The following is a 27420-nucleotide window of genomic DNA, read 5'->3' as shown; positions in this document are numbered from 1 at the left end:
CACATTCATTTATGCATACACAACTATAGATATTCTCTATAAATTGTGTGTTGTCAATATTTGTGGGCGTCTGGAATGGATTAATTGGAATTGTAATTTTCCTATGGGAAATATTGCTTCGGTTTTTATACGATTGAATCTTCATCTGATTGTTTGGATTACTAACAAAATACAATATCTTAAATAAATGGATTTAAGGTAATAGATCTTGGTGGATCTACACCGACGACACACCACCCTTCATTACCCCCCCTCCATCCAAAAAAAAAAATCATAATTTCTGCGGTATTATGCATCGTATTCTTTTCTTCTTCAATTAATTCCTCCCTCTTGCAGTTTCTAATTAAATCTCTTTTTGGCTTACAATGTAAAATGTGGTTGAGTTTCTTGAAAAAACAAAAACTATGCACCCCATCTTATTATTATGCATGTCTTGTGTCTTAACAATTTATGTGTGATATTAACAGTGGCGGGCCGTGCGTTTCCCACCTAGGCCTTCAGTGATGTCCGACTTCAATGATTACCTCTCAAAATACCATCATTGATGTCACCACATGACCATTGCTGGAGAAATACTATACAGAAACACATTTACGCACTACTGTGCATTGAATCACCACCGGTAACAGGTTATTTTCTGGCACATTTAAAAATAAAAATAAAAATGTCAAAAAACATATTAAACGTGAAAAAATAAAGAAATAAAATACCTGAACTCACAATCTGTAGAACCCATTTGAGCTTCCGGGGTTGGCTGACATCATCTCACAAGATGTAGTTTCTCTTTAAATATCCTTTTTGAAAACGGCCTTGCAAATATATGTGTAGTCTTGTCTAATCATAAAAGATGCAGACGAGGCCTGATGGCTGACTTCTTAAAGTTTGCTCCACAGCGTGCTCATCACAAACGTCCCGCTGTCTGCATGGCTAAACACGGCTACTGCGCATGCTCTGCACTACTGTGGCATGCTGGGTAATGGAGTTCTTATGTTACCTAGCTCATAACATCACAATATATATCTGCCTTAGGCCAGCGAGAAGGCCTTACTGTCAACAACTCGTGATCTGATTGGCTATTGCAACTGTCTGTCAACTGTATGTCCCGAACACTTACAGTGCACAGACGCCCGCATTGTTGATTCTGAAGGCTTCGGGCAGATTTTGTGCAGCATGGCAACATAAAGTAGCTGAATTCTGATTGGATAAAAACTCTCTAACCTAAAAACAACAGCGCTGGAAGGAGCATAATATGACATGTAGAGAATATGAATACTTTTAGATATTTAGGAAAAGTAAATAAAAAAATATTTTTTATCTTTAATTATGATCATGATTTCTGGTTATGTTAGGCCAGCAGAGAAGGCCTTGCTGGCCCTGATGGCACACCACTGGATATTAATAATTATAAAATATCTTCACAGACAGCTTGTTAATATTGTTATGCCACTCTTTTTACCCACTGGCCAATAGCACATAATGAAGTTTTCATATTCCAAATTCCGTCCATGTTCTTTTAAATGATTTTATCCACTGATGTATTAACATCTGACCTATGCATTTGTCTTTTGATGACCAGAAGCATGGAGATAATTGGAGTTAAATATCTCAAATCTGCCAAAAACCAGAGCAGTCATTTTTTTCCACATTGATAAACCTTTAGTTGAAAGCATTTTGTACAGCATCTCATCTGAATTTTGGTCACAACAAAAATGGTAATATATTCGACTTACAGCAAGCACATGGTTGGTTTGTTGACACTACTGCATTTCATTTGAGCAACAAAAAAAAGTTTATTACGGAGCACATGTTATATTACAATTTATTTCCAGATGGATGTTTCGTAAAGAAAAATATGTCTTTGGAGGAGCAAGTAAAAGAGAGGTGGGCTTTGCTGCTGCAATGGAACATGAATACAATACAATCAATTGACATTTCATCACTTAAAAAAAAAGTCTTCTTGCCTCAGCCAATTTAGCCAAAACTCTTATAAAGTTCACAGGCCAAAAAAAAGAAGTCATTTTCTGGAAACGCACCGATGCTCAGCTCAAAGGTTCCTTTCTGTAGCAGTGTGCTTCATTAGAGCACAGTGAGCATGTAGCACCCATTGATTGGGCACATAGCTAAGATCTATCATGTGATTGATCTTTTCAGCTCTTCTCTACTTGTAATATACTATAATTGTGCCGTCAGTGGCTACATAGCCGCTTTTAATAGCACTGATTATCAGGAAGAAATGATAATTACAATCCAATGCTTACAGAAAGGCACTGCTTCTCAATTATTGTCTGTCATGACCCCCTGGGGAACAGGAATTCTCGCAACCTCCTTAAGTTACTTTAAAAAAATTGATAATATCAACATATTTATCTGTACAACGCACTGTGTGAGTTACGTTCTTTGTACAACATATGCTTCTAAATAACTTCTCCACCTTATCACCTCCGATAGCACTGCACACGTGTGTTCCTGTGTACATACTACTTCTACTGGGTAGAAGAGGGAGTCTGTTAATTAGGTTGAGCACTGCTGCCACCTATCTGCAGGCTTGTTTATCATTTTAAAATTAATACTAAGAGTGTAGACACAAAGAATGATAATCTCCCCTGTTTCTCACAACCCCCCTGACACCTCACCACCATCCCACAGGGGGTCCTGACCCAATATTTTAAAAAACACTGCAATAAGGCTGAATATGAAATGTACAAATTATTCATGACATCACTCATGCACTGTTATCAACTCATTGTCACACGTATAGATCATATTCACACAATAAAGTACAGTACTTCCCAGGATCATTATACAGTGGTACATCGATTTTCGTGCGCCCCATTTTTCGTATGGTTCGGTTTTCGCAAATATTTTTGCCAACATTTGGTTCCAATTTTTCATTAATTTATTTCAGACACAATGAACCAAAAATATTCTTCATCTACACAATTTAAGGAGAAACATATAACATTTCCAATACAATATTGTCATACTATATATATATATATATATATATATATATATATATATATATATATATATATATATATACACCGTATTTTCCGGAGTATAAGTCGCACCGAAGTATAAGTCGCACCTGCTGAAAATGCATAATAAAGAAGGAAAAAAACATATATAAATCGCACTGGAGCCGGCCAAACTATAAAATAAAACTGCGACTTATAGTCCGAAAAATACGGTATATTTAAAAAAGTAAAAGAACATTTTAAAAATGTGTCTGAAAAAGAACAGGAAAAAGCCAAACTTATAAGATCCTTCCTCATCATTAAGATATAACAGTCTGATTATTGATCAATAATACAATACCTAATCAACTGATATATAACACTATTCAGTATATTATTACAAGATATATATAATATATAATGAATAATCGACATATACTAAGAATAATAATCCCACTTATCATTACATCACTTTCGTAATATGTATCAGTTATTGTATGACCAAACAAACAAACAAACAAACAAACAAACAAACAAACAAACAATTCCGTTTGCTCGTGCCACAACAAAAAATCCCATTCATTACAAAATAAACCACCATGTGGCCATGTAAAGTTGCTAATACGAGCACCTTGATAAAAAAAGGTGAGAAACCCTAATTCCAGAAAGAGCTTGCACCAAAGTATGATGGTACCTTCCCTTGCCCCCTTCTCCCTCTCCGCTCCTTGCCGTCTTCGCCAACAAATCTTCAATAAAGGTAAAAGTGATGTAAAATGTTCATTTATATATTTAATTTGTCATTTTTATATAGTTTTCTGCATGTATATTATAATAATTATTCTCTATGAAATGTGTTTTGCGTTCATATTTGTGGGTGCCTGGAACAAATTACTTGTACACAGAAGAATTGCTCCCCTTTTCATTTGATACCTGTATGGTTTTCACCGGACCTATTGGAGCGCATGACAAACAAAAACCGAGGTGCCACTACAACTAGGGATGGGTACCGTTCACATTTGATATGGTACCAACTGGTACAATTACCACCTGGGAATCCATAATACTACTCAAAGGTACCAATTTTCAGCACTTTTGTGTGTGTTAATAAATATTAATTGTTTTTGTCAATAAAATAAAATGTTTAATAGCAACATTTAAAAATTAGCTGATTATGACAACTGCTGTCCAATTGTTGTATCTTGTTTTATTATAACATTTCTAAGTCTCATTTGCAAGTATGACATTAAGTTGAAATTGCAGTTGCTAGTCCAATACATTAGATGGCAGTAGTGTATAGTTTATAGTGTGTTTTTCTGGGGTTTTTTTGCGCTCTAAAGGTGTTAATAATTTAAAGGGGAACATTATCACAATTTCAGAAGGGTTAAAACCATTAAAAATCAGTTCCCAGTAGCTTATTTTATTTTTCGAAGTTTTTTTCAAAATTTTACCCATCACGCAATATCCCTAAAAAAAGCTTCAAAGTGCCTGATTTTAACCATCGTTATATACACCCGTCCATTTTCCTGTGACGTCACACAGTGATGCCAACTCAAACAAACGTGGCGCATAGAACAGCAAGCTATAGCGACATTAGCTCGGATTCAGACTCGGATTTCAGCGGCTTAAGCGATTCAACAGATTACGCATGTATTGAAACGGATGGGTGTAGTGTGGAGGCAGGTAGCGAAATTGAAATTGAAGAAGAAACTGAAGCTATTGAGCCATATCGGTTTGAACCGTATGCAAGCGAAACCGACAAAAACGACACGACAGCCAGCGACACGGGAGAAAGCGAGGACGAATTCGGCGATCGCCTTCTAACTGCAGGATTAGGTCTCTGCTTTTTGCAGATGATGTGGTCCTGATGGCTTCATCTGGCCAGGATCTTCAGCTCTCACTGGATCGGTTCGCAGCTGAGTGTGAAGCGCACCTCCAAGTCCGAGTCCATGGTTCTCGCCCGGAAAAGGGTGGAGTGCCATCTCCGGGTTGGGGAGGAGATCTTGCCCCAAGTGGAGGAGTTCAAGTACCTCAGAGTCTTGTTCACGAGTGAGGGAAGAGTGGATCGTGAGATCGACAGGCGGATCGGTGCGGCGTCTTCAGTAATGCGGACGCTGTATCGATCCGTTGTGGTGAAGAAGGAGCTGAGCCGGAAGGCAAAGCTCTCAATTTACCGGTCGATCTACGTTCCCATCCTCGCCTATGGTCATGAGCTTTGGGTTATGACCGAAAGGACAAGATCACGGGTACAAGCGGCCGAAATGAGTTTCCTCCGCCGGGTGGCGGGGCTCTCCCTTAGAGATAGGGTGAGAAGCTCTGCCATCCGGGAGGAGCTCAAAGTAAAGCCGCTGCTCCTCCACATCGAGAGGAGCCAGATGAGGTGGTTCGGGCATCTGGTCAGGATGCCACCCGAACGCCTCCCTAGGGAGGTGTTTAGGGCACGTCCGACCGGTAGGAGGCCGCGGGGAAGACCCAGGACACGTTGGGAAGACTATGTCTCCCGGCTGGCCTGGGAACGCCTCGGGGTCCCACAGGAAGAGCTGGACGAAGTGGCTGGGGAGAGGGAAGTCTGGGCTTCCCTGCTTAGGCTGCTGCCCCCGCGACCCGACCTCGGATAAGCGGAAGAAGATGGATGGATGGATGAATGGGCCTTCTAACCAACGATTGGTATGTGTTTGTTTGGCATTAAAGGAAACTAACAACTATGAACTAGGTTTACAGCATATGAAATACATTTGGCAACAACATGCACTTTGAGAGTGCAGACAGCCCAGTTTTCATCAATTAATATATTCTGTAGACATACCCTCATCCGCACTCTTTTCCTGGGGGTCTGGCGGCAGATTTCTTTGACTTTATCGTTGGAAATGCATCTGCTTTGAGTGTCGCAGGATATCCACACATTCTTGCCATCTCTGTCGTAGCATAGCTTTCGTCGGTAAAGTGTGTGGAACAAACGTCCAATTTCTTGCCACTTTTGCATCTTTGGGCTACTGGTGCAACTTGAATCCGTCCCTGTTCGTGTTGTTACACCCTCCGACAACACACCGACGAGGCATGATGTCTCCAAGGTATGGAAAACAGTCGAAAAAACGGAAAATAACAGAGCTGATTTGACTCGGTGTTTGTAATGTGTTTGAGAAAATGGCGGATTGCTTCCCGATGTGACGTCACGTTGTGACGTCATCGCTCCGAGAGCGAATAATAGAAAGGTGTTTAATTCGCCAAAATTCACCAATTTAGAGTTCGGAAATCGGTTAAAAAAATATATCAAGGTATATATTGACGCTTACATAGGTCTGGTGATAATGTTCCCCTTTAAGTATTGTACTTTTTACGCACCAGCTGCTCGAATGTAACGTGCATCTCAGTTGTACTTTTCATTAACAAATTTGGAGGTGTTGAAATCGCCAATTGAAATTGCTAATGCTCATCAGTAGCATGTTAATGGGAAAGCCAAAGTATAATATCATCAAGCTCGCATATTTTTGGAAAAATGGAGCCTTACTTTACTTACGTTGCATCGATTTTTGAGTTAACTGCTTTGTTGGCATTGAAAATTGCAACATTATCTAGAGGTAAAGGTAGTTTGGCTAAGTCCCCTCAGTGCTGCTGGAGTGAAGTGCGAAGAGTCGGCAACCGGGCATGACGTTATGCGCAAACCAGGTACCGTAACATGGCACCGTTAGAGTTTACGTGAATCCATAGGACTGGCGGGATTCGGTTGGTGCCAAAAAAGTACCGCATTCGGTACCCATCCCTGACTAAAAACATTATCCCGTGGGATTACATTCTCAGCTTTTTCATTCCTGAGCACAACAATGAGATGAGATAAAGACATACACAGTCAATTAAATTATCTTCCAGCATAAAACTTTATTACTGTTATGAAATACTTGTGACTGAATTACCGAGTATTTTTCAATCAAACTATTTGCCATCAAATTGATTGCTCTGTATAAGTAACCTGAATGTGAATAATAATTGTGTATGGGAATATATTAGAGCAGGGGTGCCTGAAGTAGTGCCTGCAGGCCAAATATAGCCTCCCAAATTCATTCTTACCTCTTCTAAGCTCACATAACCATCTCTAAGGTTGACTAGTTGCCATTTATCAAGCACAATGATCTCCACTATTTTTTATATGGCGTTATGGGGCTAAACTCCTCACTAATGGGGCTGTACACCTAAAGTGGACCTATGATGATATTCCCCTTTTCTGACTTATAGATGTTGCTACAATGTTGGATACTCACAATAACAAATGCCAAATTGTCAAATCAAAGGGTTCATGCTCTTGGGCGTGAGCTTGCACGCAGTTATGGATGCCCCGGATACTACAGTCTATTTTTTAACAGTGAATACAGTGTGATGTAACAGTGTGGTGGAAGTACTTGTATGGTCATTTTTAGTTAACGTGTCGGCTAGCCCCCCACCCAGCTCTGTATCAATCCAAGAGTGGGCAGGTTTACTTAATGTTATGAATATGAAGTTTATTTTCTGGAAGACTAAATAGAGGTGATGTTTGTCTTCAAGATATATACATTTAACAGTGTACATTTATTTTTAAAAGATACAATTTGATTATTATGGAGATGGTGGGTCAAGGAGGGTTTCAGTTGCAATCGAGAGGAAACGCCTCAAAAAAACTGCGTGCAGACACGCTAAAAACAGATAAGTATTGTGACCGTGGAGCCAAATTTTATACATAATTTACACCAAATCATGTCCATATTACATAGAACATAAAGAAGTATTTTACAATTTGAATTTAAAAAAATCACAGGTCCCCTTTAAAAATCACCCGTTTCCCCCCCCCCCACCCATATTTTCACTTTGTCCTCTGGAGACAAACAATTCAGGCACCCCTGTATTGGAGCATGAATATGTACTAGAATTTAAGACATCAACGCTACAGTATTCCAGATTCCAGAATTTAAGATGACGTCATAGTAAACATCCTTGCAGTTAGTAGTTATATGATAACTGTCCAAATGATCTCACTCCAGCTTCAAGTGAAATTGCATACGCATCCAGGCGAAGGGAATGAATGTTTCCATTGTCACTGTAAGTACGTTCACCTCTGAATCATCTTTTGTCCTGTCTTGCCTTTAAGTTGTCCAAAAGAGTTTCTTAAATAATTGAGTAATGTTATTCATCTTCTGCTACTAAGTCTTTGAACCGAGCAGTCATTTTCTTGCAGTCCGCATCCTTAGAATATAACATTTTCTGTAAATATTTCAAATTATATTTGTTCTGTACATCTGTCAGAGCTGAAGGTAAGTATGATTGCTCTTGCTGCTACAAATGCAGTTCATCTTTGCAGAAATTCATGAGAAAGTCCTTGCTTTGAATGCCAAAGATCTCATTACATTTGGATCAGTGCATTGCTTTGGCAGCTATTTACCATGAGTTATCGATATTCTTTGTCGCTACATTTTGTCTGCCGAGACTTAAGTACTTGCTCACAGAGTGAGAGATACATATGTGATTTCTGCACTGTTGTACTCATATCTCCCACTCCAAAGTTCAACACTGGCACTCCTTTGCACAGATTCTTGCCTCTGTGTTCTTTTCTGCCATCGGTACCACAGAAAGGCTTCTTCGTACGAAGACCCATCTGGACTATCTGAGATCTTTTCCTTCACAAACCCCCCATGCGCTTGGGGAAATTCATCTGACTCAGGTGGCTTTTCAGTCATCTCACATGGCTTAATGCTTGCCTGGACAATTGATGATGTCCCAGTGTCCTCCAGATCAAGTGGGAATGCATCAGAATCAGGTGATGAACGATCTGGTGCTGGACATATGGGTACAAAGTCCATTTCTAAAGAGGTATCAGGGGATAGGGAACTAGGGGGCGATATTGTGACGGTGACCTGTGGTTGAGGGGCTTTCTGTATTACTGACAATCCACTTTGGGGCTCAGAATTTAAACAACATTCTGTAGCTGATTTCAAACAGGTACTATCTGTTGACAAACAGTGATCCACAGGACATGTTGTGTCAGGGCTTGCAATGAGTACTGGTGAACCAGCACAATCTGATTGAATGACAGCATTCAAATCCTGCATAGAAGGAAAGTCAAGACTTGGATGAAATGGCTCTGGTTCAGGATCCATGAACACTGAATCCAGATCCTCTTGATCTAGGGAGGTCAGCATCACTAGGTCAACGTGAACCAGATCAGCATGATATATTGGGGTGTGATCAAGAGGTTCGGGAAGGGGTGGCCACTCAGAGTCTCCTGAGTCTGGTTCAGTTTTTGGTCGATTTTGTGCTGAACTAGATGAAAAGGAGTAGTCTGGTTGTACTTGCTCTGCGAGAGGATTTGTGGTGTTGTCTAGAAATGGGACTATGGGGTCAGACCTTGGATCACTGTCAGTTGGACTACAAGGGCAATCTATGTCAAAGTACTCTGTCACCACAATGGCAGGACATTTATCCATACTACCTGATGGAGTAACGTCAGGTTCACTTGTGGGTGCATCAGAAACTAAAAACTGGCTACCATCAGTCGTGTGGGATGTTGATGCCATTGGTAAGTCTGCTGCTTTTGGCTCTGAGACCATTGGATCAATTTTAATTGAATAATCGGCTGCTGTATTGGTTGGCGACCCAGGCCTTTGATCTGACTTGTCTCCAACAAAATGCTCCAGAAATTCAAAATCTGATGTTTTGCCAACTCCATATTCTTCTGGTGGAGACACAGTAACAACAGGGACTGGATATGGACGAGGCATTTTTTGTCTCTCAGTGCTCTCCAAGTGTGGGGAGCGTGGTTTATCATTGGAGGGGTTGTCACTGATTTGCTCTGGAGTGATTGCAATCTTTTGGTCCACAGTCACTGAAATATGGGGCCTTTCAGGAGATTTCTGTAATGGAAGAGCCGGCTCAGAAGTGAGAGGCTCCTTAGCGATAACGTTAGACAAGCTCCGAGCTTCTGGATCAAACATCTCTGTGTCTGTGATTGGTACATCCAATGGTTCTAGTTTGGATTCTTTAACTAAGCACGGGATTATTGGATCCAAAGAAAGTGGAATGGCACTTTCCACATACATTGACTGTGGACGCGCAAGAATACTTGGGTCCATAGAGAGCTGCTTTGGCAGTTTTTGTCGCGACCCTTTCTTTTTCTCCTTCTCATCTGGACAATTGACTGCAGCATCTGCAGTGCTTTGCCGCACCAAAACCTTGCTTCTGGCCTGAGTCCCCACAGAAACTTTAGATACTTTTGTTTTTCCCTTAGCTCCCCCAGTGCTTCGATCTGTCCCAGAGGTTCCAAAACCTTCATTACTTGCTCCTGCTTCAGCACTTGCTCCAACCTCTCCACCTGCCGGTATGTTACAACTTTGGGGAGACCACGTGTTGTAATGCTTTGTGAAGGTGTTAAAATTAGTATTGAAAGCACGAAGCTCTTTACAAAGGTCCCGTCTGAGTTCAGCCAGCTCTCGACGCATGGCAGATACCTCCTCCTTCCACTGCATGCTAATAGCTGCAGCCAAGTTTGCTGACTCTTTAATACTGGCCTGTATGGCTTTTGGTGAAGGCCTTTCTGATGCAGTAGGTCTGGGGGATCTGAAGAGGCTTGGAGAGACAGGTGGTCCAGACATTGGTTTGGCTTTAGCAACCATATTATCTTGGTGGTAGGGCCTGTCTCCTCTGATGGGGCAGCCTAGATCATCATGGGCCAAAGGGGATTTTTCTGCTCCCAAATCCTTATGTGCCCTTGCTTGCTTGGGTAAACAAGAGTCTTCCTGCACATAATTTCTGTCTGGAAGACAAATGTAAATATGTATTTGTAATATGGCCAAAGGTGTGAGCAGCTGGGGAGGATGTGCTTTTTATTGCCACAGAGCAGCAACATTAAGTCATGCCATGAGTCAAAATAAGATTGTAACATACATTTACAGTGTGAATGTTTTTATTGCTATTGCCACAATTTGCTCACTGAATAATTTGCATGTATGTTAAATATTTGGTAACTCCATGATACGTTACTGCATAATGTTGATTAAGCGCTCCCATTTTGACTCATTTATGTTGATGGTTTACACTGCCTTCTCAACATTATTTTGTAGCATGCATTCTCAACATCTTTTCAATGCACAAAGCAAAACCTCCTAGCCCCTTGAACCTGAAACAAAATGATCTATAATTGATGGGATGCTTAAAAAAATACTTGCATGCCATTCAGCTATCAGCTAATTTACAGAAATATGTACTTTGTGCAATGAAAAGAGGCAAAGATGAGCAAAGCTTCCAAACCTTTTCCCACCAATTAGGAAGTATAGTATGAACCCTATTGAAAATGTTGTTTCCAGTTTGACTCAGACATTCCAAGCTGATTGCCTTATGTCCAAAATGAATAAATCCCTCAAATGCCAAGTCCTGTCTCTTAAAAAGCTGATTTAGCTCCCTCTGATTGGAGATCGGTTTACCGAGAAAGCAGTGTAAGCCAGAACCAATAGTGACCAAGTATTAATAAGCACATCTCCAGATGGACACACCTCTAACCCTCCCTACTGTTGTGTGGCAACAGGTGGAATCCATTCACACTTCTTTTGTGGTCACATTTTTTCTTCTTTTCTTCTCCCGGCCTTCATCTGTGCTTGGACGTCTTTTTTTCCCTTGAGAAGCCATTAATCGAGGGAAGTCATGAAACCACTGGCAGCAGCTTAATCACGCCTTAGTACTAGAAATAAATGGATGTGTCAGCTGAGAAGGTTTGGATTTAGCAACGTAAAAATGTCTTTTATGGATGATTAAACATTGCAAACCTTCAAAAATGTGTACATTCAGTACGAGCTGGTATTTATTCACGTTGCATAATTGTCATGTGATCTGATATCGTGTAAACAATGGATTTTGCATTTACTGATAAGACCCTAAGATGAGAGAAATCTCACAGTGACATTTAGATATTTGCAGTACATGTCTAAATGGAAAACTTGTACGACACTTTCAACATTTCTTTGCCCAATTTAATAATAAAAAATCAGTGCATATACCTGGTGGCATAATAGAGAAAGTTAGATATAAAATGTACTGCAGAAAGTTATTGAGAATCTGGCCTGATTTTTCTATCTTGAGATTTTCAATAGGGTTCATAACTTTACTTTCTGATGCATCCAGTGGACAAGCAGATGAGGCACCGCATCCAAAATACAGAATGACGAACTTGCACAGCTCAGAGGTTGCAGGAACGACAATACTACATCGATAAAAATGGAAATACATATTAAACCATGCAAGGATCATGAGAAACCTGACAGTATGACAATTGTATGCCTTAATTTCCAGCCATGACCACATGTTCAAAGCAAATAATATGATAATCAGCTGTTCTGTCAGTACTGTACACACGCACATATTCAACAAATAGATTGTACTCTTTTACCTGTAGTCGATCTGATGGTGGAAGTGACCGTGGAGGCCATGGGTTGGATGCATTCATCATCTTGAGAGTAGCCGGCTTGGATAGCACGCAGGTAACTGTGGCTCCGGGTTCGGAAGCAGCCGGGTAAGTCTAACGCATCCATGGCCTGGGATTCTACCTCGCTGAACACCGACTCACAGACCGATTCAAACTGTCCATTTATTTCTGTTTCACTCACCTGGCAGAAAAAAAAACATGGGAAAGGAGAAAATGGATATCTTTAAAATTTCATCCTAAAAATTCCATCTGTCCATCCATTTTCTGGAGCATATCCCAGCTGATTTCGGGTCACAAATAGACATTAACACTCACATTCATGCCTATTGACAAAGTCTCCAATCAATCTAACATGTATATTTTTTTAATACACATTGTTTTTTAATGCTTTTTGGCCTCTTTTATACACGCAAAATGTTTCTATATCATACAATTGAAGTTTTTGGAAAATTCCAGTCAGGATGGAGATTTAAAAAAACTTGTGTCTGCAACATTATCTCATATTTTTAAACTATATTTAACAACCAAACATGAAGATAATGACTCGCAGGGGTTCGTTTCATGTTGGTTTCAACTGCGCATGACGGTGGACAAAGATTTTTTTAACTCTCCTCTTGTGAATGGAGAATTTCTTTGAGCACCAGAGTGTGGAAAATGTGCGTTTCTGAAAATATCCGTGTCCATAGGCCCTATGGCCCTAGTAGCTAAGCCCAGCCGACGTAGAAAGATCGGGGTGTTCAGATCAAACAAACAAATATTTTAAGTGCATAAAGTAAAGGGGCCTGATCTACTAAAGGTTTGCTTGTAGTAAAACATGTGACAACTTGATAGCACACACAAAGCCAGGGACGGCGCTACACTGGTTCTGGGGGGGGGGGCTATAGCCCCGTCAGAAATCTGTTTAGCCCCAGTTGAGCTCCCTTAGAATTTTAGGGCTCTATTATGCAAAAACAACTTTTCTTACATAATGGTACCTCTTGTTGTGTATTTGAGAGCTTCATGAGTCTTGAAAATGTTAAATCAAACTGTGGAGGCATTGCGGAGGTAGTATTGTTTCAGGTATTGTAAAGTGCTGTATAAACACAGACCATTTACCATTTTTAAAACAATCTTGCCTTCCTTCATACTTCCTCCAATGGTGCCGTTTGGAATTCGCCCCATTTGTGACCTCCCTTTTATCTATATATGGTAGAAATGGATAATAAGACTGCCCATTAAAGGCCTACTGAAACCCACTACTACCGACCACGCAGTCTGATATATCAATGATGAAATCTTAACATTGCAACACATGCCGAAAAGTGCAATTTTAAATTTCGCGCGAAATATCCTGCTGAAAACGTCTCGGTATGATGACGTCAGCGCGTGACGTCACGGATTGTGGAGGACATTTTGGGACAGCATGGTGGCCAGCTATTAAGTCGTCTGTTTTTATCACAAAATTCCACAGTATTCTGGACATCTGTGTTGGTGAATATTTTGCAATTTGTTCAATGAACAATGGAGACAGCAAAGAAGAAAGCTGTAGGTGGGAAGCGGTGTATTGCGGCCGACTGCAGCAACGCAAACACAGCCGGTGTTTCATTGTTTACATTCCCGGAAGATGACAGTCAAGCTTTACCATTGGCCTGTGGAGAACTGGGACAACAGAGACTCTTACCAGGAGGACTTTGAGTTGGATATGCAGACACAGTACCGTGAGTACGCATGCAGCTGCGACTTCCAAACATTTGATCGCTTGCCCGTATGTGCGTGCCGCTATGTGCATGTCACGTACGTAACTTTGGGGACTTTGGGGAAATATATGTAATGGATGAACTTTGGGGAGGTGAACGGTACTTTGGGCTGTGGGATTGAGTGTGTTGTACAGGTGTTTGAGTTGTATTGGCGGGTTATATGGACGGGAGGGGGGAGGTGTTTGTTATGCGGGATTAATTTGTGGCATATTAAATATAAGCCTGGTTGTGTTGTGGCTAATAGAGTATATAAATGTATTGTGTTTATTTACTGTTTTAGTCATTCCCAGCTGCATATCAGGTCCCACCCGCCTCTCACAGCATCTTCCCTATCTGAATCGCTCCCACTGCCCTCTAGTCCTTCACTTTCACTTTCCTCATCCACGAATCTTTCATCCTCGCTCAAATTAATGGGGAAATCGTCGCTTTCTCGGTCTGAATCGCTCTCGCTGCTGGTGGCCATGATTGTAAACAATGTGCAGATGTGAGGAGCTCCACAACCTGTGACGTCACGCTACTCGTCTGCTACTTCCGGTACAGGCAAGGCTTTTTTATCAGCGACCAAAAGTTACAAACTTTATCGTCGATGTTCTCTACTAAATCCTTTCAGCAAAAATATGGCAATATCGCGAAATGATCAAGTATGACACATAGAATGGACCTGCTATCCCCGTTTAAATAAGAAAATCGCATTTCAGTAGGCCTTTAAACGGGAAAACATTGTGGCAGCCAATCATTTCAGCGAATTCGGGTCCATCTTTCTGTGGCCATGCAACCCACTCCATCTTTCCAAACGGCTATCAAAAGCCCAGCTTCATTATTTGGCTGCCCAATCACAGTGCAAAAATTATTTTTTTTGTCCCGCCCCTCCGCGCGCTGAGCCTATCCCATCCTTCTTAAACCTGCCGCTGGGCTAGTTTAATCTTTTTGTGGCCAATCATGCAACCGGGTCAATCTTTCCAAACGCTTAGCAAATGTCTAGTTTCATCTTTTGGCTCCCCAAACTTTTTTGACCCGCCCCTCCAGAGCGATCATTAGTAAATTGAGCTGTTTGCACTTCTCGTTGCAGCAATGCAGGTGCACTTTGTAGCCTATAGGTCTAATATTATCCATCCATCCATCCATTTTCTACCGCTTGTCCCTTTTGGGGTCGCGGGGGGTCGCCTATCTCAGCTACAATCGCAGGGCCAACACAGATAGACAGACAACATTCACACTCACATTCACACTCACATACACACAAGGGCCAATTTAATGTTGCCAATCAACCTATCCCCAGGTGCATGTCTTTGGAGGTGGGAGGAAGCCGTAGTACCCGGAGGGAACCCACGCAGTCACGGGGAGAACATGCAAACTCCACACAAGAGTTCTAATGTTATTTCACTATTAATAATATCTTAAGCTATTTTGTTGTGATCCGAAACAATATTGCCAATGCATGGTTGTCTGTTTTTATTAATTATACATACGGATAAAGACACTTGTTGTCACATTTTGGATGTATAAGCGCGGTTTGTTGCTCTTCCTGTCACATTTGCACGTGAAACATTTTTGCCATCGTTGCTTGTGTTACTCTTAACTATGAATAACTGTTGGTCAAATTCAGGTAAAACTCATTTTAATATCGAACATGCTTGCGCCGTGTATCATAGCTGATTTTATTGAAAAATGAGAACTGAAGTCGTGGAAATGTTTTATTTTCTTCGCCCCCGCACGAATCGGTCAAGCTCCCCCCTAAACCCGGAAGAGAAAAAATCCTGGAGTTGTCCCTGCACAAAGCTGATTTACTGAACTTGTGCGCAGAGGTTCTTGTCTCTAAAGTGAGAAAACTAAAGAGCACAATCCATTTAGTGTGTCTGTCTTCAAAGAATATGCTCAATATGTGCCCAGAATACTGGGAGGAGGAGAAGCAAATGCAATTATTTAGCACACACAGTATGAATTGCCAAAAATAAAACTGTACTGCAGGCACTATTTTTCGTCTTTATGTCTAGAAAGGACATGTCAGTTGCGCAGAAATAGTTGCGAGAAAGGAGGCGATTGCGCTGCAGCTTGTCAACATATATGGACTGTCAAAAAAAAAGAAAAAGTGATACATAGAATGGACCTGTTATCCCCGTTTAAATAAGAAAATCACATTACAGTAGGCCTTTAAGGGATTAGATGCATGTTTTGAAGTAATATAAATTATATATATATATTATAAATTGGGATACAAATTGTTCATTAATGTATTTTTTTTTTAACAAAATATTGCATCCAACATAATGAAAGAAAATGGTTTACTTTGTTTTTTCAAGATTGCATTATGATTCAGTTTATTGCATACCTGGCTGGGAATCAAACCAGGTCTGCTGATACTTCTTTTGATACACTTCCTACTTCTGAGTGGATGTTTCATTTGTCTTAATCATTGGTGATTCATATTGCAGGGTGGAGGACAACTTGCTCTTATCTCGCATCTGACCGTTGATTGGTCAGCTGCTGCATGCTGTTAATCATTGTCCTGTTGTCAAGGCAGAAAGCCAATCAATTCACTTGTAGGTGGTCTGAAGGGACACACTTCAGCCTGAGTGGCCGTTTTCCGCCTGACACTAGTGTTTGACTTGCCTCCATTCAATATAGAACATTATATCTGGACGTTAAAAAGTGCAAGTGACTAAAACAGTCCTTCGAAAAAGTGCAGGGGACATGCTTCCCCACTGCCTACCCCTCTAAATGACATCCGTACCACAAGATAATGTAAATAGATGAGATGATTTGCGTACTTGTGTCCCATGCAACAACACAAAGTGACTTAGGTGTGAGGGCATGGACTGTGTTGTTGTAACATTGTGTACTGAATAGCGTGGTGACTAACCAAACGACTGACAAGAGCTAAGTTGCTTGCAAAAAGTAAACAGTAAGAAGACACAGAGTTCGGTGACTCACCTGGCTCACCTGGCTAACACAGCTCGCCTGACTGAGGGTGCTGACTGCCCGCATGTAGCTTTGGTTCCTGGAGCGAAACTTGGGGGAGTTGCAGTTTGCAGAGGGGTCCAGGGCAATGCTTGGGTGCATGGCTGTTTGCATGTGGTAACTCTGACTGGACACACAGAAAGACAAGTCGGCCAAGAATGGCACTTTTAGGCAAATAAATATGATCTAATAACTAATACAGGATGACTTGAGCGTGCTGTGCAAGGCACTGTGCTTCCCCTGGACAACCTGAAGTTTGGAGGGAAAGAGTTTAAGACCTTTCTTCCTCCATGAAGAGACCCACCCTCTGTGCAGCACTGTCCTTAAAAAAGGTGATTGGATTTATGCTGTGCTGAAACATCAAATCAATCTGTGCAAATGAGGGAAATGCAAATTAGGAGCTAGTTAGCAGGCAAGCACTTCAGGGAGCACCCCGTTATCCACCGCATCAATTAAACGTGCCAACCAAGCAGAGGAAGAGAAATGTTCCGCGCACCCAGCAACCAGAAGGAATATCCCAAAGAAAGAAAATGATTCAGTAAATACATTCCAAGTGAGTTAGACTAGGATTACAAATGTTCTCTCTGCAGGATTGCTTTCTAATAGCAGGTAAGGATGAGTTAGAACCCTTCAATGGTGATAAATATTTGGCAGTAAATTAAATTAAAATGCCAGCGTGATTAAAAAGAAGGCTCTTAGACTTAGTATATGCCTTTCTTTTGTAGAATGTCCTTGTTCCATGTTTGCAAAGTCATTCAAAAGGAAAAGTTCAGACATCCACACACGAATCAAGTAAAATAATGATAAAATAATCACAACACAAAATTTACATAATGCTGTTTTTATTTTCAATCAATATTATGCTTCATGTTGTGTCACTGTTAATCAAACCTGTTGTGGTGGGAACTCTGAAGCACCTGTAAATCTAAAGGTGCACAAAACCAAATCGAACTGCTGTTGTGCGTGGCGTCATGTGAGACGTACCACAAGACAGCTCAGTTAAGCGAGCATTTGACAAATTACCCCAGTGCACTGTGTTGCCAGATGGGAAATGTCAAATTATCATACCAGAAGCATAAAATTGTTGCATTTCAAGGAAAATTGTTGTACAAACCTGGTACGACGATTTGTTAGATCAAAACATTGCCACTGGAATTCATGCACCCCCCTGCATCTGCGCATACGTATCTATCCAAAGAATACGGAAATGTTATTGCACATCGAAGGAATCTTACACGTGAGTACGATGGTTACACTAATAAATAGCGCTATCTTTTTTTCCATTTAATACACATGTTTCACACTACAAAACATCAAATTTATAATTTTTTAAAGTAGTTTTTTTGCTGTTAAACAGACCTAACATAACTTAATATATCATACACTAGATTGTTTAATAACTTGTAGTGTAAAACATGTATATTAAATGACAAAATATAAAAAAATACATATTTAGTGTAACAGTTGTACTCAAGTGAAAGATTCCTTTATTGCCAGTTACATTCCCGCATTCCTTTGATTCATACGCATGCACAGAGGCAGGGGTTTTATGAATTTCAATGGAGAGCACGCCTTGCAAGAACACTGGTAATACATTTTTGCTACTTTTTTGTGTATTCATGTGGTTATGAATGTTAATTTGTTCAATAGTAAAACTATTTTTTTTAAAATATTTAACATAAAACACCGAGCTTCTGGGTCTTATTTGCAAGAATGCATTCATTTCTGTGTGTCCTAGCTGTGTTGTCATTGTCAGGAAGTAGCATTTGCTATCAAGTTGATAGTGTCCATCTTATAAATGATAAATGGGTTGTACTTGTATAGCGCTTTTCTACGTTCAAGGTACTCAAAGCGCTTTGACACTACTTCCACATTTACCCATTCACACACACATTCACACACTGATGGAGGGAGCTGCCATGCAAGGCGCTAACCAGTACCCATCAGGAGCAAGGGTGAAGTGTCTTGCTCAGGACACAACGGACATGACGAGGTTGGTACTAGGTGGGGATTGAACCAGGGACCCTCGGGTCGCGCACGGCCATTCTTCCACTGCGCCACGCCGTCTTATGTTTTGTTGAGCCCTTTAAAGTGTTTATATTGTAACGTACTACCTATTTCACACCAGCTGTTTGATTGTAACGTGCATCTTAGTTGTATTTTTGATTACTAAATTTGTTGTGTCCATGTAAAAAGGATAATGCTAATGAGTAGCATGTATATGGCATATCCAATGTAAATTAGCATCGATCTAGTGCATTTTGAAAAGTGGAACCTTACTTTTGAGTGTTTTCGATCACGCATGCTCGCTTTGTTGGTTTTCGAGCTAATGCAGAGTTTTTAACCGGACATGACCCTGCCTGCAATGAAGGTATGATAGTAAGGTACCATTAGGTTTTATGTGAATCGGTACTCGTTAGTGCAGACATAAATCACTCAATACACTGGTACAGAATTCCGAACCCATCTCTAATTGTAATGCAGTTTACCTTTACATTAATTAATTGTACTGTTGGAAAAAAAGCTGCCATTGACCTGTAGGATCAGCCGCTGTTTCCTACATTCCAGAATATCAGTCATCATTAACAATCTTCTCTATCATTATGTATCAAGGTATTGCATCAGTATTATGTTCAGACTATGGCCCTACTCTGATGCGCTCCTTGTATTGTTGTTTACGGTTCGTGTTTCCGTGTTTGTGTTTGCTAATAGCCGCGTATTAAGGGGGTCAAATTATTGTACACTATGGGTCTGATCTACTAAAGGTTTGTGCGTATTAAAACACTTGCAAACTTGATTTGCCCACACAAAGCTGATCTACTGAACATCTGTGCAGGGGATTGTGTCTCTTAAATGCAGTGACGTGCAGTCACTAGAGGCAGGTGAGGCCCCGAATTTTTTTTAATTAAATTGTTATATGTATCCAGTGATTATACTATAAAGTTATTTTCCATTTAACTTCACCAGTTTTAGATTATTTTTATTTAAAATCGCTGAATTTTCACATTTGCCGTTCAAATACTGAGAAGAGACGGTGCGGTGATCAGCAGCCAGTTGAGGCACATCACTACGTTGTGCCTCACCATGGATTGTGGACTCGGCTAACTGCTGGCCTGCTGTGCAGTGAGACCGTATTGCTATATGAATTATATTGTACATTTCCATAGTTTAGTTAGCTGAGGTATATAATGTACAGTGTATTTTGTCAACAACTGTATGTGTGTAACGTATTTCTTGTGCTGAGCGATCATAAAACGGCTGCAAAAGACGCACTGGCTGAGGCTCGCAGTAATCCCGCCTCCTGCACCCCCGCCGTAGAATGCGCTCCCTGACGGGAGTGTTATATCAACTAAAGCCCACACTTAAACTTTCCACGTGCAAGATTGAATCTATTTAAAAAAGTTATTTCATAAGGAGCCAAAAAGTGCAAAAACAATAATGTTCGTGTTGGAGGAGTTGTGAATGACTGCAGGGCCACAACATTAGGTACACCTGCAGACTGCAGGTGTACCTAATTCACAACTCCTCCAACACGAACATTATTGTTTTTGCACTTTTTGGCTTCTCATTAAATAACTTTTGTAACCTATTTTCATGGGCTTTCCTCTTTGTGATGTTAAGTTCCTGTTATGCGCTGTTATACAGTATATGCCTTGAGCTCTTATTTTGAAGGCGCTAAGAGCGGAAGTGATGACACGGAGTGGAGCGGAGGTTTTTGAAAGAAGGTAAATAAAGTGGTCCTCGTGTAAACTGGAGCCTCCGTGTTTGTTATTTTGTAGTTTCATACTGTATAGGCGACATTTATAAACCCTCGGTTACACTTTTTTAAATAGATTCAATCTTGCACGTGGAAAGTTTAAGTGAGGGCTTTAGTTGATATAACACTCCCGTCAGGGGGTGCATTAATCCAGCACAACAGCGGCGCATGGACTTCATTTATAAGTAAAGGTAAGACCATAATAACGTTTTTTTTTATTAAATGTGCTTTTTTGTGTGCTACAGTTTGTATGTGTAAAGTTAAAGTTAAGTTAAAGTACCAATGATTGTCACACACACACTAGGTGAAATGAAATTTGTCCTCTGCATTTGACCCATCCCCTTGATCACCCCCTGGGAGGTGAGGGGAGCAGTGGGCAGCAGCGGCGCCGCACCCAGGAATAATTTTTGGTGATTTAACCCCCAATTCCAACCCTTGATGCTGAGTGCCAAGCAGGGAAGAATGCTGGTATGAGCTTTTAAACATAACCCGTTAACTGCTGCCAATCAAATGGTGAATAAGATACTCTTTAGGGTTCATATGTTTGTAAATCTGACTGTGATGAAGTCAGTGCCTCACCAGCCATCAACCTCACCGCACGTCACTGCTTAAATGAGCAAAATAGAGAGCACAATCAATTTAGCTTGTTTGTCTTCATTATTACTATTCAGTATTAGAACATCCACAATATTGGGAGGAGAAAATGCAAATAAAACCATTTAGCATGCGCAATGTGATTAATCAAGATGTTCTGCAACCGCTGTTTTGCATCTCTATCTAGCACGAGTGGAGTGTACTAAATGGCTATGAGTAGAGGGGGTAATCGCACTGCAACGACAGACTGAAAAAGACAGAATGAGGGAATATTACTGTGCTTGTCAACATATTTGGAATGTCAGAAGTAAAAATATTAGACATGTATTCTATTTGGAAATATCAATTTATATTTAATAGCTGCTGAGTGATTTAATGGATTTAAAAAAGCCTTTTTTTTATATATGCATACTAGTTCTAGCTATTAGGCTGTTTTTATTTATTTTTATTATCTTTTAATTTTATTTTTTAATACACTGTAGCACTTTGAGGTTGTTTGCTCAATGTAAAGTGCTTTTTACAAATACAATCTATTATTTGTATTATTATTATGAGCAGAACACAGACCTTTTACATGGTATTGTGTATCATAATTTATATCATGTCCAATATATCAGCAATACAATTAATTAGTATATTAGGTGTGTGTGCAAATAAGCAAGGTGTGTTTTGGTGCCACCCAAGCGTGGCGCGATGAAGTGACGTCAGACAACGACTAGAGACCTGTGAGCGGATGCTATCTTGCTTCTGAGCAACTTTATGGATGATTATGTTACTTCAATTTTTCACTTTTTTGAGTGGATTAATATTGGCCTGTGGATTACTGGTTCGGCAGACACTGGACTTTGAGAGTCTTTTGAGGAGGAAATATTGTTGCGTTACTATCTTTTGTGTGGTGTTGCTTCTTTATTTGTGATTATTCCAAGCTAATTATCACATCCTAAAGGGCTGAGCGATATGTTCTAAAATGAAAAAAACAAATAAACTAGGAATTAGTTCAATGTTTTATTAACATTTTAAGTGAATTTAAAAAAGGAATTAAATTGGAAAAAACACAATAACAATATATACATAAATTTGAGATTACAAGAGAACGCACACACAAAGATGTGTCAGTTATGATGTCAACACTGGTGCGCCAGCTATAGTATTAGAAGCTGTCAAGTTATCATCAACTTACCAATGAAGATGTTTAAGCAGTGGTCGCGTCCACCACTGGCTGTAGTAGTAGCAGGTGTTTTTCACACAGTTTCATGGCAAAATGACAAGCTGTAGAAAATGGATGGATGGATGGATGGATATACTATATCACCTGACACTTAGAAGTCATTTGGGAAATGTTCAGCTCTGTATTTTAGAGTTGGTTTGGTAGTTTGAGGTGGCCATGTGTCCCGGAGGCAAGCACAGAAATGGCCCCTGAAGGGTGCAATGTGCAGGGCTGCTGTGTATAGAGAGCTGGCCCCTGGCTGGCAGGGCTCCATGGAGGGAAGTGTTTGTCCAGTGAAAGGTAAACATGATTTCCCCTTTTCTTCTCGATGACAGTGTCTCTGTCACATTACGGCAATTTCCGCGACTTTCCGTTTTTAGATTCTATTTTTAGCAAACATTGATTCTATCTGAGATTCACATGACGCGTAAATCTATGATTCTGTTTACCTCTGTTTCTGTTTTGCCACGGCACCTGAATGAATGTGACCACACGTGTCTGTCATAATTACGACCGTCAGCTGGATTAAAAAAAAGTACCGATAGCATCGATAGTCCAGAATTTTAACGGTCCGGACCGAACCAATTAGGAACTGGTATCTAAAAATAGCTGTACTCGGCATAAATCCCTAGTAAAAAGTCCAATAATGTGAACACTTTGAAGGTCGCAAAAAAAGACTACATTTAATTTAATGGCAAATACTACATCTACACTAGGGATGCTCAATACGTCGATCGCGATCTACCAGTCGATCGCGATCTACCAGTCGATCGCAAAGGTAGTATTGGTAGAGCGTATTACATTAAAATATTAAAAAAAAAATAAAAAAAAAAATATATATATATATATTTTTTTTTTATGTAATACAAATTGACGCCAGCCTATCATCCATCCCGACTTTTGATTGATAAACAGGGCAGCCAGTCAGATGACATCTTTGTTTTTCTGACACTTAGGTCACTGCGCATGCGCAAACAACGGCGCTCAGTGCAGCAAAGCTAACAAGCTTGTCAGCGAGTTACCGCCAATTTTCAGCCCTCGGTTTTTTCTCTTAAGGGTATAAAAATGAGTGGGGGAGCTGGACCAAGTAAGAAGACATAAACTTATCACTTTCATACGGAATGGGAGGAGGACTTTTTTTTCACGATGACATTTTCGAAGTGCGTTTGCCTCATCTGCCAATCTGACATCGCAATACCAAAGAAGGGAAATGTGGAGCAGCATTTTCGGACTATTCATGGAAAATACGACACCGACTTCCCGCTGAAAAGCGAGCTGAGAAAGAGAAAGGTGAAGGAACTGAAATCCCAGTTGTCCGGACAGCAGTCATTTTTCACACAACAAACTTCAAAAGCGAAAGTCGCCACCGAAGCATCATTCCGGGTGAGTCACATCATCGTTAATAACAAGAAGTCCTTCCAAGACGGAGAGATGGTAAAAGAGGCATTCGTTGAAGCAGCTGACTCATTGTTCCGAGACTTTAAAAATAAGGCAGAAATATTATTTTCGATCAAAGCTGTCAAGATGTACAGTTACACAGCGCTGTGAAGCCATGGCTGAGGATTTAACCCAGCAACTTTGGACGGACATCGGAGATTGCGAGTGTTTCTCACTGCAGTTGGAGGAATCTACGGACGTGAGTGACACAGCTCAGATGTGCATTTTCATTCGTATGGTGTTTAGTGATATCACTACAAAAGAAGAGCTATTAACATTACTGCCCATGAAAGAACAGACGCGAAGAGAGGACATATTTCAGTCGTTTAAAAACTTTATGGAGAAAACTCAGCTCCCAGTGTACAAACTGATGTCTATCACCACGGATGGAGCTCCCGCAATGGTTGGCCGCTTGAATGGATTTATTGCCAAGTGCAGGCAGGACGATGATTTCCCGGACTTCCTAAATTACCATTGCATAATCCACCAACAAGCGTTATGCGCTAAAATGCTCAACATGAAGGAGATCATGGATGTTGCAATGAAGATCGCCTGTTCTATTCGCGCCAGATCTCTTCAAAGATGGTTATTTCGTGCACATCTGGAGAAGGCTGACTGCGACCACTGAGTTGTTGCTGCACACTGACGTGAGATGGCTTAGTTGAGGGAAATTCCTGCAAAGATTTCGAGAGCTCTGTCCAGAGATTAAGGAGTTTTTCCGTGTAGCAGCTGGACATGCAGAATACACGCAACTAAATGACGGTCAGTGGCTGTTAGACTTGGCATTTTTAACCGATCTGACCAACATGTTGAATGATCTTAATCTAGAGCTGCAAGGAAAAGACAAAACAGTGATCAATATGATCAGCTCAGTTAATGCTTTCAAACAAAAGATGAAACATCTCTCCTCAAAGCTGCAGCGCCATGATTTGGCAAACTTCCAGAACCTGGCGTCAGAGCTGGAGATGCAAGGGAAGGCCTGTGTGCAACTTGACAGTGCACGCTACACAGAGCAGATTGACAATTGTCTGTCAGAGTTTGACACACACTTTCAAGACTTTTCTTTGCTCGAGCCAGTCGCTACATTCATGTGCTATCCTTTTCGGGAAGATGCTGAGGTTGATTCACTCCCATCAAAAATTGCAACACTATTTCACCTGAACTCTTCTGGAGTGGAAGATGAGATTTTGACACTGCAAGCCGACATTGAGCTGAAGTCCAGAGCTTATGGACAGTTCTGGAACTTACTCACAGAGGTAAAGTACCCCAACATCAGGAAATGTGCTACCTCCTTGACTGCATTATTCGGCTCCACTTATTTATGTGAGTCAGCCTTTTCCCACATGAAGATCATTAAGTCCAAGTACCGTTCCACCATGACTGATGAACATTTGGAAGTGTGCTTGAGGCTGGCTGTCAGCAGCTACTGTCCGGACTATGCATCCCTGACTGATTCAATTCAGTGCAAGTCATCAGATTAAACTCGGGTAATGACAAAAAATGTACATAGTTAATTGTGTTGTGTTGTGCTATATTGGCTCATGCGGTTATGCATGTACATCAACATACATTGTAGATATAAAGAATCCTCAATATATTTAGAAATCAATATGTTTTGCATTTTTGTAGTAGGTACTTTATTTTGACTTGATCATTTTATAAGTAGCTTGCATGCTGAAAAAGTGTGAGCACCCCTGATTCTTGTATTATCATTAAACACCTTTAATGTATTAACAATATTAACTATATGTGTGAAACATGCTTGCATTATCATTAAACACCTTTAACTTGTTAACAAAAACATATATTTCATAAATAAGTAAATATAAATTATATATATGAATGAGGTAGATCCCCACGACTTGATCAATTGAAAAGTAGCTCGCCTGCAGAAAAAGTGTGAGCACCCCTGATCTACACTATGCAACACCCCATAGCCTGTACACTACTGCCATCTAATGTCTTGGAATTGCAACTGCATGCAAAGTCTACTTTATAATACTTGCAAATGAGACTTAAACATGCAACAAATGAAGCTATAACAACTGTACAGCACAGTTATTAGTTATTATCAGCTTGGTGTTAAATGTTAGATAAAAATGTGTTGTATTATTAAACAAATTAACATTTATTAACACATGAACACACAAGCACACAAAAATACTGAATATTCTTACTGTTGAGTACATGTAACAATTTCCAGGTACCGGGAATTGGTACCGTATTAGATTTACATGTGAAATCCCTAGTCACTAGCATTGTGTAACTAATTATGTTCCACCTTAGTTCCACTGCGGTTTATGTGTGATTTATTTGTATCTACAAACTCTGTTTCCATATGAGTTGGGAAATTGTGTTAGATGTAAATATAAACGGAATACAATGATTTGCAAATCATTTTCAACCCATATTCAGTTGAATATGCTACAAAGACAACATATTTGATGTTCAAACTGATAAACATTTTTTTTTTTTGCAAATAATCATTATCTTTAGAATTTGATGCCAGCAACACGTGACAAAGAAGTTGGGAAAGGTGGCAATAAATACTGATAAAGTTGAGGAATGCTCATCAAACACTTATTTGGAACATCCCACAGGTGTGCAGGCTAATTGGGAACAGGTGGGTCCCATGATTGGGTATAAAAGTAGATTCCATGAAATGCTCAGTCATTCACAAACAAGGATGGGGCGAGGGTCACCACTTTGTCAACAAATACGTGAGCAAATTGTTGAACAGTTTAAGAAAAACCTTTCTCGACCAGCTATTGCAAGGAGTTTAGGGATTTCACCATCTACGGTCCGTAATATCATCAAAGGGTTCAGAGAATCTGGAGAAATCACTGCACGTAAGCAACCAAGCCCGTGACCTTCGATCCCTCAGGCTGTACTGCATCAACAAGCGACATCAGTGTGTAAAGGATATCACCACATGGGCTCAGGAACACTTCAGAAACCCACTGTCAGTAACTAGAGTTGGTCGCTACATCTGTAAGTGCAAGTTAAAACTCTCCTATGCAAGGCGAAAAACGTTTATCAACCACACCCAGAAACGCCGTCGGCTTCGCTGGGCCTGAGCTCATCTAAGATGGACTGATACAAAGTGGAAAAGTGTTTTGTGGTCTGACGAGTCCACATTTCAAATTGTTTTTGGAAACTGTGGACGTCGTGTCCTCCGGACCAAAGAGGTAAAGAACCATCCGGATTGTTACAGACGCAAAGTTGAAAAGCCAGCATCTGTGATGGTATGGGGGTATATTAGTGCCCAAGACATGGGTAACTTACACATCTGTGAAGGTGCCATTAATGCTGAAAGGTACATACAGGTTTTGGAGCAACAT

At 40.4% G+C, this 27420-nt stretch overlaps 1 protein-coding gene across 1 annotated transcript in view; it reads right to left on the bottom strand.

Moving 5' to 3' along the window:
• dlgap2a (discs, large (Drosophila) homolog-associated protein 2a) overlaps positions 1 to 27420 on the bottom strand; it is a 394976-nt gene that overhangs the window by 73927 nt on the left and 293629 nt on the right. The window contains exons 4-5 of the mRNA XM_061968624.2: positions 17058 to 17211; positions 12355 to 12571 (exon numbers count right to left, since the gene is read on the bottom strand). Coding sequence (XP_061824608.1) covers positions 12355 to 12571; positions 17058 to 17211 — 371 coding nt within the window. The remainder of the gene's footprint in view (positions 1 to 12354; positions 12572 to 17057; positions 17212 to 27420) is intronic.

This window comes from Nerophis lumbriciformis, linkage group LG08 (genome assembly GCF_033978685.3).
Source record: "Nerophis lumbriciformis linkage group LG08, RoL_Nlum_v2.1, whole genome shotgun sequence".
Lineage (NCBI taxonomy): Eukaryota > Metazoa > Chordata > Actinopteri > Syngnathiformes > Syngnathidae > Nerophis > Nerophis lumbriciformis.
The sequence above is the reverse complement of the archived record's forward strand: the minus strand, read 5'-3'. Positions and strand labels throughout refer to the sequence as shown.